The sequence below is a fragment of the Rhincodon typus genome, chromosome 3 (genome assembly GCF_021869965.1).
Source record: "Rhincodon typus isolate 14 chromosome 3, sRhiTyp1.1, whole genome shotgun sequence".
Classification (NCBI taxonomy): domain Eukaryota; kingdom Metazoa; phylum Chordata; class Chondrichthyes; order Orectolobiformes; family Rhincodontidae; genus Rhincodon; species Rhincodon typus.
The window spans coordinates 95,655,726-95,669,997 of NC_063334.1; the positions used below are offsets into that span (position 1 = coordinate 95,655,726).

The 14,272-nt window shown below is 38.9% G+C and overlaps 1 protein-coding gene across 4 annotated transcripts in view; it reads left to right on the forward strand.

The window, feature by feature from the left end:
• Positions 1-1,140: 1,140 nt before the first annotated feature.
• Positions 1,141-14,272, forward strand: part of LOC109919079 (transmembrane protein 171) — a 23,353-nt gene continuing 10,221 nt past the window's right edge. For 2 of the 4 annotated variants that reach the window (XM_020519040.2, XM_048620302.1), the window contains exons 1-2: positions 1,141-1,395; positions 7,812-8,481. In XM_020519040.2, the coding sequence (XP_020374629.1) occupies positions 7,863-8,481 (619 nt within the window). In that variant the 5' untranslated portion in view covers positions 1,141-1,395; positions 7,812-7,862. Of the gene's footprint in view, positions 1,404-6,985; positions 7,298-7,811; positions 8,482-14,272 lie in introns of those variants that run through there. The other 2 variants (XM_048620310.1, XM_048620298.1) reach the window with 2 other exon arrangements.

Here is a 14,272-nt window from a genome sequence, read left to right on the forward strand (position 1 = left end):
ATTCAATTGTGTTGTGGTGGGGAAATATCCACAGAGCATTAGCCTAGGTTTCTGATTACAAATCACTCCAGTCACCACATTACCACCATTGTAACTGTTTAGTGTAATATATTTGAGATGATTCAAATTAAGTGCCCAATGATGTGTTGATACTTTAACAATCACCATCCAATGACTGAAAGAACATTATAATGAACATAATAATGATAGATCCAGGTCTGCTGATGGCACAATAACAGATGATACAGAAGGTAGGAGCATAAAGATACGCATTGATTAAGTGACTAGACAGAAGTATGGTGGATGGATTTTGACACAGGCCGAGGTGAAGCCATCCCTTTGGTTCTAAGATAAGTCAGAATATTTTTTTAAATGATGAAAAATTGGGAACTTCCACTGTCCAAAGAGATAGAGTAGTCTTTACAGTCAGATCACTGGAATGTTTACAAAGCAAATCAAAGAGGCTAATGGAATGTTAGCTTTACAAAAAAAAACATTTTTCTTCCAAAATCCCTGAAAAAAATCCTGTTCAGACCACATTTCAATTATTGTGTTCATGGGTCTACGGCACTAGAGAAGTCTTATTTTGGCCTTGGTGGGAGTAAAGATTGACCAGGATCGCATGGGCGTTAAGGAAATTAGATAGGATTACACAAACAGGGCCGGTACTCCCGGGAATTATGTGTGAAGGAATATTTTGATTGAGGAATTCTCTGAAAAGGGAATCTTTAAACTCTAAGCCAGGCCATTCCGGGAAACGCCAAGGGTAAATGCCTGTCTCCCGCAAAAGAAAAACGCGATAGACGCCAGTTCAATGAATAAGTTCAAGCCTGAGGTGGCACATTTTTGCTAGCAAAGGGCAAGAAGGGATATAAGAAGCGTCGGTGTACGGAATTAAGATATCATTTCGAAGGAGCTGAATGGAGACCCTGTACCCCACAAAGTTGGTGAAAAGCTGCCGTCTTTCCCATTGAGACCTTTGCCCAGTAGTGGTAGGTTTGGAGCACAGAAGTGCCATCATTAAGAAGTTTGGATTTTATACAGCACCTGATGGTAAAACGGGGATCTCAAAGTGGCGAGGCGCCTCCTTCATTCGGGTCAAGAGAGGAGAGTTGATCCAGACGGGACCAGTCAGTGCGAGTTGAGAGTGGGTTTGACAAGGCAGTCAGGGGAGACATAACTATCTCACAGACATCAGAGGCGTGGATGTTTCCCAATTCTGTTAGATATAAATGACTGCTATCGATCTGCCTGTGATAATGTCATTTACAAGAGCCTGGGCTCCATCACTGGCGTTCCCTGTCTAACAGGGAGAGAGCCAGAAAGAAGCGGTGATTCTCCTGATGGTAACTCGTTGTTGGATGGGACAGAGGAGCTCCGCACAGCCCCGGCAAGGTCGGTCTGTCTTCGCCTCAATATTAACCACTGCATGGCCTGGTGTGGGAGGAGTGCGGGGCGGTCAGGCTCCTGGACTGAGCACCCTCCGCCCCGGGTCGCTCGGTGCTAATTTCCAGGTTTCTGCCCAGCACCGAAAGCACTGTCTCTTCACACTCGCTGTCACATCCGCTAATTGTAAAAAAAAACCTCGCACTTAATGTTCATTCAGATCTGTCTATATTTCATCAGTGAATTGCAATTCGTTCTGCTTTCGCGCCTTAATTCGCTGTGAAACAGATTGAGAAATTACCCTGAATTACACTGTACTTCAATAAGATTCCATGCCTAGTTAAACCAACCCGGTTTAGTTCCCTTCTGAAGAAGGGTCTAAGCCCGAAACGTCAGCTTTCCTGCTCCTCTGATGCTGCTTGGCCTGCTGTGTTCATCCAGCTCTACACCTTGCTATCTCGGTTTAGTTCCCAGCGTGGTTATTGAATCTCACCGGTTTAAAAGGGCTAAAGTCTACACCCATAGTCCAGTGCAGTACTGAGGGAGCACTACACAGTGCTGGATATGATCAAACGGGCGAGGTGTTCAAACTGGGGCCGTCTCGGTGTTTGGTATAAAAGATGCCATGATACTATTTCAACAAAGAACAAGGATGTGCTTCACCGTGTCCTGGCCAAGAACTACCCCTTAGTAACAGTAGCAAAGAAAACAAAAACATCCGGTAACTATCTCCTTGACTGTGGAATCTTTCTGTCGACAATTGGTAGCTTTATATTGCAAGTGTTTAATCTTTAAGAAGCATATAATTCGCTATAAAACGCTTGGAAACATCCTAGATCATGAAAGGGCCTCTGAGATTTTTTTTTGTATTACAGCCCACAGTAGGCACACGCCCTGGGCATTATAAAACTAAAAGATAATCAAGAAAAAAAAATTGAGACAGTGGGTGCTCCTAATCGTGGTCTCAAAAAGTTACACTTTATAAACGCAGAAATGTTAGAGAGCGAACTAGGCATAATATTTAAAATTAAGTGATCTTCTGTCCCCAACAGCTAAAAAGTAAGACCTGGGAGAGAAGCTCCTTTTCTGTGTAAGTACTCAGTTCTGACCGTTATTAGGACCCAAGGATGTATTGCTAGGAGCTGTTACTGGCGTAGATATATATACAATAGCAGCAGTTACAGAAAAGCTGCATTTTATGAACATTAAAATGGTAACATATACAGTTTGCCCTCTGTGTATATTTGCCCATGAAGAATTACTTAGACATTTTTAGATTGAACAAGAGGATCTTAGTTATGGTATAAAGCAAATCACTGAAATAAGTTACTGTAGCATTTCATATTAAAGTTACAAGCTACAAGCAGTGTTAGGTGCCATTATCTTGCAATTGCAATTACAACATGAGCGGCAGGATCTTAATTAATACCTGAAAGTACCAAAACCCAAATGTTGTGTTACCATCATCAGAAAATTATATTGCACTAGTCTGAGTTTACACTGAGGCACAATTTCATCACAGCCTAGAATTTAGCCATTTTGATCAATTCATTCATCAATGTTATGACACTCATCTGGAACAGGTGGGATTTGAATATGGGACTCCTGGCTCAGAGGTGGGACACTATCACTGGGCATATGAGCCCCCATAAAGCTGGAAGAATTGTAGACATTACAGCAACAGTTTTAAATGTAGATCATCTGGGAACTGTTAAACTATGGCTCAATGGCAGCACTCTAGTCTCTGAATCATGAAGCTTGTAGGTTCAAGTCCCATTTTAGAAATTCGAGCATATAATCCAAGTTAACCTTTCAGTATAATATTGAAGGAATGTGCACTTTCAGTAATGTTTCCTGTTGGCTGAAATGTTAAAATAACATCCCACCCCTCCATGCCCTCCTTCCAGTGTGACCCTGCAGAAGGACACAAAAGATTCCATGCGGCTATTTCACAAAAGAGTAGGAAAATTTTCCCCTTAGTCCTGGCTAATATTTATCCTTCAACCAACATCACTCAAACAGATTATATGGTCATTATCTCATTGTTGTTTGTGGGACCTTGCCATATGCAAATTGTGTTTCCTCTCTTTAAACAAACTACTCTTCAAAAATAATTCATCCAGTGGTAAAGCACTCCAGTACATCCCAAGGTTGTGAAGGCACTATATAAATGCCAATCTTTCCTTCTTAAATCAATATTCTTACATGTGCTCTCCTCATGCCAATGGTTAGCCAGGAATCAATCTCTTGAAGTTTTATGTGCATGCCTGCTTTACTGATAGAGCTTGCTGTGACCTGGACTGCTGCATTACTTACCACTTGGTTCTGCTAAATGCACATTGCAATTCACAAATACTAAAGAGAATCATTGCTTTCACAGTGTCTGTTTCCTTTGTATAATTGTGAAATGACATAGGTTTAACGGTGCTATTTAATACATACTGTGTGGGTTAGCTGCAGTGCAGCATACTGTAGCTCTGAAATTCAATAATTAATATGTTTTCATCAGGACTAAATAAACCTTGATCTAAGGAGTGTTGATTTTTGTTCAGTCGAAGAGCAGGGGAATGAAGTTGACTTGATAACAAATGTATGGGTAATTTTTTTTAAAATTCTTCACACTCATGAGTTCCTTTATATTTAATTAGAATCATCCATTTGGCTGCTTCTGTCGCTCCCCGACCACATCCCCAAGCCCTTGCCCTTGTCCTTGCCCAGGTCCATTAAGATAAACATACCTTTGTTCTTCTCCCATTCCAATCTTGAACCCCACTTTATTAACTATTCTAATGCTCTCCCAGCCACCGTCACAACTCTGCACCCCCTGTAAACCAGTGCTCAACCAATGTTCTTTCATTAGATATCTTAACTTACACCAAGTTCTACTCACTTAAGTCCATAAGACATAGGAGCAGAAATTAGGCCATTCAGCCCATCGAGTCTGCTCCGCCATTCAGTCATGACTGATAAGTTTCTCAACCCATTCTCCTGCTTTCTCCCCATAACCCTTGATCCCCTTGATAATCAAGAACCTATCTATCTCAGTCTTAAATGTACTCAATGACCTGGACTCCACAGCCTTCTGTGACAGTGAATTCCATAGATTCACCACTCTCTGGCTGAAGAAGTTTCTCCTTATCTCCGTTCTAAAAGGTCTTCCCTTTACTCTAAGTCTGTGCCCTCAGTTCCTAGACTCTCCTACCAATGGAAGCATCTTCCCACATCTACTTTGTCCAGGCCATTCACTTTCACTCTTGTGCTTGCTGACTTATCTCAGCATTCAGTCGAGCAATACTTTGATATTAAAATTCTCAACATTTGCTTCCACATTTCTGTAATGTCCTGCTGCCTCATGAACCTCTGCAATGTCAGCACTTCTCCAATTCTGGCTTCTTGAGCTTCCCTGATTTTCTTCAAGCCACTGTTTGCCAGGACTCTTAGCTCTGAAATTCCCTCACTAAACCTCACCGCCTCTCTACATCTCTCATCTCCATTAAGCCGCTCCAAAAAATCTACTTCTTACCAAGATTTTGGTCATCTCACCCAACAGCTCTTTGTGTAAAATGTTGTCTTAATCGAGCCTGTGAAATGCATGTTTATTACTGTAAAAGGTTCTATGTAAATATAAATTGTTGGTGTTACTTCCATTCCTTATTTCATCCTTAAAACTTAACTCATTCCTACATATCTTTGCCAATCAATTTCCCTTTTAAACCCTTACTTTGGTTGATATTGTGAATAGCTCTCTCTCCTTGAGCACTAAACCAACTCCCCTCAAAAATTCATCAAGCTTGTCAAAGAATGAACGTACTGTCTGATTCTCACTTCTCTGTACTTGCTATCTGTTTTCTATATTCAATCTTCCTCCCCTGTCCCTAAACATGTCGTCATCTCCCTGAACCACTCCATTCCTCCTGAAACTCATCATTTAGAATCTGTACAATCTGGATTCCATCCATTGTTCAGAGTTTATTATTATTTCTAACAAAGTGAATAACCATGGTGTCTTATTTCTTCTCGATGTTTCTACCGATTTCAAAAAGTCATCATGCTATCCTACTGCAACATTTATGCTGTGTTGAGACAAAAACGATAAATATTTTTATCTAATTCAGGCCAGAACTATTATAGAAATTCTTTCCCACTGCTGTATTGGGAATACCCATGGTTCTCTCATCTACATATTACTCTTTTGTGATATTATCTCATGAATCAGCAATATTTCTGCCCTTACAAACCATCCACTGACAGTGTGCTATTTTATATATTTTATTGTTTTACTATTTTACCAGTTTCATTGTAAGCTCTTATCTTCCCGATGAGTTTATTCCTTTCCTGGCCACTTTCTGAAACTGAACAAGACTTTTCACAGATAACAAGATGTAGAGCTGGATGAAGCAGCATCAGAGGAGCAGGAAAGCTGACGTTTCGGGCCTAGACCCTTCTTCAGAAAATTTCATTTTCTGAAAATTTTCATTTTCTGAAGAAGGGTCTAGGCCCGAAACGTCAGCTTTCCTGCTCCTCTGGTGCTGCTTGGCCTGCTGTGTTCATTCAGCTGTACACCTTGTTATCTCAGATTCTCCAGCATCTGCAGTTCCTACTATCTCTCAGACTTTTCACAGCCAAGTTTCACATCTGTCATATTTCATTTCATAGAACTGTTAACAAATATATAGCTGAAGTAGCAAAAGGAATATATGGATAAAGTAGGAAATTTTATTATCATCAATTGTAAGAAATAGTTGTTAACTCTGCTTTCAAAATGTTCACTCTCGAAAGCAATAGATCTTTAACAGAAATAATAATAAATAAAAGAGTAACCTTCAAATCATGTCAAAACTAATAGTAAACGTTCTTCTTCTTTATAGCTTGTTACAATTTTCATTACATTTTTCTGCATACTCTAAGAGATAATAGAACTGCACAGGCTTTGCGGACTAGAGCACTAATTACCAATAAATTCTGGCAGCCATATTCATAATTATTATGTCCTCACTTTGCATGAATATTTTTTGAGGCAACAGAAAGAGGCAAAGTCTTCTTTTGACTTGTTATGGATAGGCAGTTACCCCCAACATCCGCTTAGGGAATTGTCATTAGAAAGCAGCACTGTCTGTAGGTGCAAGAAATTTCTGAAACTCCCTTATCCTGAGCATTCTGTTCTACATTTTCAGCAGGTTATTGTTTTAATTGATTTCCTTTGATTTGGATGGACTGTGTGTGTGACTCCACTCGTTTTTTTCTTGCATTATTGAAGAATGCAATAATACCAAGTGATTTTTTTTTCAGGAAAGTCAGCAATGTTTAGTAAATTTTTGATGGTTTCAATTATACAAGATGATACAGTAACCTCCATTTGTAATTGGAATAGGTAAATGAAATCAGTCATGGCTGAAGTAAGAGGTTAATCATTACTAAAGTGTTTCTGTTTGGTGGAGTTGTACCTCCTTCACGGCTAGGATGATATCCTATTTTTATCTTGATTTGTTTTGCATGTAAATCTTTAATTTTTTTTTCAGAACTATTGAATGAAAGGTCATGCATTCACAGATTACCTTTTTTCGGTCCTCAGGACGTACAAAGTGCCTCATTACATTACTTTCCAAGCAGAAGATTGGCCAGTTAATTTGTCCTGGTGATGTTGGTTGAGGAATAAATGTTGACCACGGCATCAGGAAACTCCTGTTTCATCAAGAAAGTTTTACAGGATCTATTGATTGGGGAAGTTAGGACATGAGGACACAGTCTCAGAATAAGGGATCGATCATTTAGGACTGAAATGATATGATATTCAGTTACTCAAAGGGTTATACCTCTTCGAATTCTTCACAATTGATGCACCATAATTGAATATACTTAAGGCTGTGACAGAACTCTGGTCTCTCCATGACTCAAGGCATTTAGAGAGCAGGTAGGAAAGTGGAGTTGAAACTATGATCAGTCATGATCACATTGAATGTTTGGAGCAGGTTCAACGGACCAAACTGTTTACTTCTGTTCTTGTTTCTGGTTGTTCTTCTGTTTATATTCATTTAAATGTTGAGATCTGGTTTTGGTTTAAAATCTGATCCTAAAAATTGTAATTCTGCAGTGCTCCTCAATACTGCACTACACCTGTTCATTCACAAAAAAATGTAACTGATTTTTAAAATTGATAGCCTAAAACAAAAGTGGATGATTGTGGCCACTGGGAATCTGAAATTAAAATTGATTAGATGATCAAAAGTCAGTGTCCAACATTTTTCTCTCTGTTTCTCTCTCCTTTCATTCTGCATGGCTACTAAGTATTTCCAGCTTTTTATATGTTTGTTATTCAATAATTCTTTTCTGTGGTGTCCGCACTGTATTTTAGAGGCAAAATAGTAAAGATTAAACCTCATGCATGCTAAAATAAAACTCGCTGCAATATTTATTTAAATTCACAGATTTGGTCATTTCACACTGAAGAAGAACATTTCAATCCTGAGGACTTGATAATGCGTACTGTTCCAGCATTGGAGAGAATAGAGGGAGACAGAAGCTCTTATAAAACGGGATTCTTTCTACTTGTGTTCGGAGTTTCCTTTCTATCCGCTGGAGTTATTATTGCTACCTTTGGGTTCCAGTCATGTGATCGTAATGGTGGCAGCTGCAATGTTATTCTAAAGGCAACCGGACCAAGTTTGTGTGGCATTGCATTGGTATTCTTACTGCTATCGAGATCCAAGTCTCTGGTGAATTTGAGGCAGCTGGCCCACTCAGCAGATCAAAGGTGCTTTCTTTCATGCAGTGAGCAGGACACTTTTGCCCGTTTCCTTATCTTTGGCATCCTGTTTTGTTTTAGTGGAGTGCTGTTAACTATGATTGGAGTTTGGGCAATCACCTGCCCTGGCACCAAGGAAGGTGAAGGATTCAATTTAACGGGTAAAACTAATGGAAATGAGAAATGTAAACTACTCTTCTTGCAAATTATGGGCCCAGTGGTAACATTTATTGGTATTTGCTTCTTACTAATTGCCCATGTCAAAAAGAAGGTAACATTAAATCCAGAGGAGGAATGCCCATCCAGAAGTAATCAACAACCGCATAGGTCAGGACCATGCCAAATTGCAATAGGTAAGTGAAACAATTAAAACTGATGCTTACCTGTGAGTTATACACCATTGCTCCTTCCAAAAGTAAATAATTAAAATGTAGTCAACAATGAAAAGAACTTGTATTTCTACATTATTTTGCACTTTCCAAATCATTTTGCAGCCAATGACTGTCTTTAGAATATAATTACCGTTTTAATACAGGGATATATTTGGAATAGAGATAGTAAGAACTGTGGATGTTGGAGTCAGAGACAACACAGTGTGGAGCTGGAGGAACACAGTAGGTCAGGCAGCATCAGAGGAGCAGGAAAGTTGATGTTTCAGGTCAGGACCCTTCTTAATTTCTGAAGAAGGGTCCTGACCCGAAACATCAACTTCCCTGCTCCTCTGATGCTGCCTGACCTGCTGCGTTCCTCCAGATCCACACTGTGTTATCTCTATATATTTGCAATAGGCCTTCTCTCCCACTTTAGAGCATTGGCTAACTAATAGAAGACAGAAAGTTTGAATAACAGGGGACATTTTCAGACTGGTGACTTGTAACTGGTGGTGTGCCACGGAGATCAGTGTTGGGGTCATAATTATTTATAATGTATATTCATGACTTGGATGAGGAAAGTGAATGCACTATAGTCAAGTTTGTGATGACACAAAAAGAAGTGGGCAGACTAGTGTGATGACAGAAAATGTCTGTAGAGAGATGTGGACAAGTTAAGTGAGCAGGCGCAAACTTAGCAGAAGAAATATAAGGTGGGAAATATGAAGCTATGCATTTGGCAGGAAGAAAAGAAGAGCTGAATATTACTTAAATGGAGAAAGACTACAGAAAGCTATATGACAGAGAGATTTGGGAGTCTTGTCCATGAATCACGAAAAGCCTATATCCGCATTCAGTGGGTAAGACGGAAGGGAAATGGAATGTTGGCTTTAATTTCAAAGGGAATGGAATACAAAAGGAAGGTGGCTTTGCTAAAAATATACAAGGCACTGGTCAGACCGCAGCTGTGAACAGTTTTACATCCCTTATCTAGGGCCAGATATACTGACATTGGAGGCAATCTGCAGAAGATTCACTAAGCTGATACCATGTATAGAGGGTTTGTCTCATGAGGACAGCTTGAGTGGATTGGGTCTGTACCCTTTAGAATACAGAAGAATAAGGGATCTTACAGAAACATGTAAGATTCTTAGGGAATTTGACAGGATTGGTGCAAAAAGGCTGTTTCCTCTTGAGGGAGAATCTAGGAACAGAGGCATTATCACAGAATAAGGAGTCACATATTTAAGACAGAGATGAGGAGGAATTTCTTCTCTCAGAAAGTTATGAATCTTTAGAATTATTTTACCACAGAGGGTTGTTGAGGTTGGGTCATTAAGTATATTCAAGACTGAGACAAACAGACTTTTAATCAGCAAGGCAATCAAGGAAAAGGCAGAAAAGTGAATGATGGAGAAAACTCAGTGGGCTGAATGGCCTACTTCTGCTGCTACATCTTTTAGTCTTAGGCCATTCAGGCTATTGAGCCTACTCTGCCATTCAAACAGATCATGGCTAATCAACTCGATGCCATTTTCTCCCACTGACCTCATATCTCTTCATGCCATTAACCTCCAGAAATTTGGCAATTACTGTTTTGAACATGCTCAATGATTGATTATCTCCAGCCCTCTGAGGCAGAGAATCCCAAAGACTCATCACCCTTTATGTGAAGAAATACCTCCTCATCCCATTCACAAATGGACCATGCCTTATCTGGGGCAGTGCCCACTGGTTTTAGACTCACTTAGCAGAGTAAACACCCTATTCTTGTCTACCCTGTCAAATTCTGTAAGAAGTTTCTAAGTTTTAATTAAGTCACCCTGCATTCTTTGACATGCTCGGGAATATGTACCTAGTTTCCTCAAACTGTCCTCAGAAGATAATCCCATCATTGCTGGGATTAATCTGGTAATCCTCTATTTTCCTCTAAGGCAATTACATCCTTCATCAGATAGGGAGAACAAAACTAGACACAATACTCCAGGGCTGTTCTCACTAAGGCTATATACAATTGCAGCAAGATATCTTCACTCCTGTACTCAAATCTTCTTGCAATGAAGATTAATGTACCTTTTACCTTCCAAGGTGCTTGCTGCTTCTGCATGCTAGCTTTTAGTAACTCATGAATAAGGACATCCATGTTCCTTTGGACATCAAAGCTGCTCAAACTCACACTACCTAAGAAATACTCTGCGTTTCTATTTTTCTCCCAAATTGAGTAGCCTAATACTTGATCACATTATCCTCTATCCACTTATTCTTGCCCGCTCACTTAGCCTTTCAAATTTCTTGAAGTCAGCCTGGATCTTCCTTACAGCTTATGTTCCAATGCAATTCGGTGTCATCATAAATTTTGAAATATATAATTGATGTCCACTTGGAGCTAGCACTGATCTTTGTGGTGTCCCACTAATAGCAACCCGCCGTTGAGAAAATGATCTGTTTATTCATCATCTCTGCTTTCTGTCTATTAACCAATTAATGATTATTTCTGTATATTCCTTTCAATCCCATGAACTCTAATTGTATTTACTAACCTCCTGAATAAGAAGTTATCAACAGCATTCTGAAAATCCAAATGCATCACAGCCACTGGTTCTCCTTTATCTATGCTATAAGCAGTATCCTTAAAAAATCTGTAACAGTTCTGTCAAACATGATGTCCATTTCATAAGTCCATGTTGGTTCTGCTCATTATTTTCTGAGTACCCAGTTATTTCATCCTCTACAATAGCTTCTAACATCTTTCCTACTGCTGAAAAAAGGCACATTTTGTTAAAGCTTTCCATCTGGCATTCCATAGGACAATGCAAGAAATGCCCATGTAAATGGGGAAAATACAATTATGTGTATGAACGGAGAATGTTGATTGGTTGACAAGTGGACTCTGATTGGTATTAGTGTTGTCATGGGGAATTTGTCTGTTGAATGATAACCAGCAAGTAACTGGCAAACTATTTAAATTTCAAACCAGCAGATTGGTCAGGGTATTTCCTGGAGAAATGAACCAGGGAATGGCTGTTACCTATTGAGAGCAGTCAGGTGCAGTGTGTCTTTCTGTCTGCAAATAGTTGGGCTGTATGTTTTTGTCTGCATAGCCTCTGAAGTCCGTGTGTGGTAATGACTTCCGGAATCGGAGAACAATGAGGTGAGTGGTATCAGCTCGCTGATTGCTATGTGCACACCATCAGAGTGACTGTGCAGCTGCAGGGAACATTGACTGCAAGCCTAACTGGTTATCTTAAATAGGTTAGCAGCATAATTAGATGTGATTCTGCAATTGGCTAGCACTTGCTCTGTATCCTGAGTGTGCAAAAAGTTATACTGACAACCAGCAAACTGTCTTCTCCGTAGCAACTATCAATCATAATCCACTTGCCAACCAATCAGTCCTCTTCTAACATACAGTATAAACGATTTTCCCTTCACATTGATATTTCTTATGAATTAGCCTGATGAGTATAAAATGAAAAACTTTAACAAAATGTGTCTTTTAGTTTTAAAAGTAAAAGGTCTGTAATATTTTGTTTCTTTCTTCCTACCCTCTTAGGAAGTGGAGTTACATTTGCTACTTTTCCAGGCTATAACAACCTGAAAAATAACCACCAATGGTTCCACTATCAATTTAGTCACCTCCTTTCATTACTCTGGGATGTAGCTCATGTGGCCCAGGCAATTTATCAACCTTATATCCAATTAGTTTTTCTAGTAATACCTCTTTTTATTAATTTGTTTTTCAGTTCCTCATTTTCACAAGCCCCTTGGTTCCCTAGTACTTCTAGAAGATTTTCTTACCTTTCCCTTGAAATTCAGGTGCAAAGTAACTGTTACTCTTCTTCACCACTTATCTATCCTACGTTATAAATACTTCTGTCTCTGCCTGAAATGGGCCCACATTTTGTCTTGTATACATGAAGAAGCTTTTACAGCCAATCTTAGAGTGAACTTGAATTCATATTCTTTTTACCCTTACTTATCAGTTATTTTTAGTCTTCCTTTTCTAAATTATTACCACTTACAGCACCTTTACAAACCACATCTTTTGATCTAATGAGATATTTAACTTATTTTTTGTTCACTGCAGTTGACTCACCTTTCCTGTTTGGTTTCTGTATCTTAGAGAAATGTATATTTGTTGTAGACCCTGTAAAACTTTTCAAATAGAAGCCATTGCATGCCAATTATGAACTCTTTTAATGTATTTTCCCAATCCACCATGGCCAACTTGCCTCTCATATATACATAATTTCCTTTAATAAGATTAGAATTTCTGAGTGATCCATATTACTTCAAACTTAATGTGAAACTCCATCATATTATGGTCACTATTTCCTAATGGATCCTATACAGCAAGGCTATTAATTAGCCTTTTCACATTACCTAGAACTATATCTTAAATACTTTAAGTGCTAGTTGGCTCTTCAACATTCTATTCCAGAAACCTATTCTCCAGGAATACATGAACTGTGACCTCTTCACTGCCTATAGATGTGCCAAAACTACATCCTGTCTACAAACTGTATGCTTTGATAAGAATCTAGGGACTACTTTCTTCACCTAGATTAAGTGAGATAAAATTGGACTCTTTAATATTAGCAAAAGAATCTTTGATATTTTATGTAGGATTCTTTTCTCCCTCTTATAACTTGCATTAAACGAGTTGGGCATGGACCAATAATTAAATGAACAAATTCTAATATATCTGGTTCCTAATTTCAATTCATTCATTTAGTTTTCAATATACATCAAGCGTGGCACAGGAAAAAACAAATATAATGATTTTGCATGATATTCAACTACCTAGTTTATGTCTTCTCCATTATGCTTTGTGGGGGTAAGTGTTTTAATTGCTAACTATTTTAGGAAATAATAGCACTTTCTCTAGGGTGCAGTTTCACAATTTGAACCCAAGATGGACCAATGGAGTGAATGTCAATATTAATGTCAAGATGAATAATGGAATGCATGTTCAGCCTGACTATGACGTTTTGAGTGAAAGCACAAGCAGGCCCCACAGGATGTAGCTAAAAGGAAGATTAAAGCTCAAAGGAATGTACAGCATGAGGACTTCAGCCATTCAAGAAGGCAGCTCACCACCACCTTCTCAAGGGCATCTATGGATGAGCACTAAAATGCTGGTCCAGCCAGCAATGCCCACATCCCACAAGTGAATAAAAATCATTCAACTCATCAGATATTGACTCCTTTTGCTGGAGGAGTTCAATGTATATCCCACTATCATCTATTTATCTTCCTCAAGATTTGTAGATCAGATGTGTACAATCATAACAACTTGATGGGTAGGTTAACAGTTCATGGACATTTTTAATTTTATGAGTTTGTGATGGATAGAGGATTAGATGAAGTTACAGGTAGGATACACAACCCCTCTGCTACTTTCTACCACACTTCTGTGGGCAATTAAGGCCCATGATAAATATTTTGGCATATTACAGCTGTGACTCAAAAGTTCTTCATTTTTTGTGAAATACTTTGATGCATGCAAGTGCTACATGTCAATAGCATTTTTCTCTACCTAAAATATTTATGCTTCTCTTAAACATTCCAAGCTTCTTGGTATTTAACTACATGATGAAGTTAATATACAGTGCTGCGTAGAAAAATATAGTTAGACACCATTTGAAACAGCAGCAGTGTCACCTAGTGTTGGGGAGCTTGAAAAATATGAAACAGTGCACAAACCAATTCTCAAACAGTGCTGAGATAACAAGGTGTAGAGCTGGATGAACACAGCAGGCCAAGCAGCATC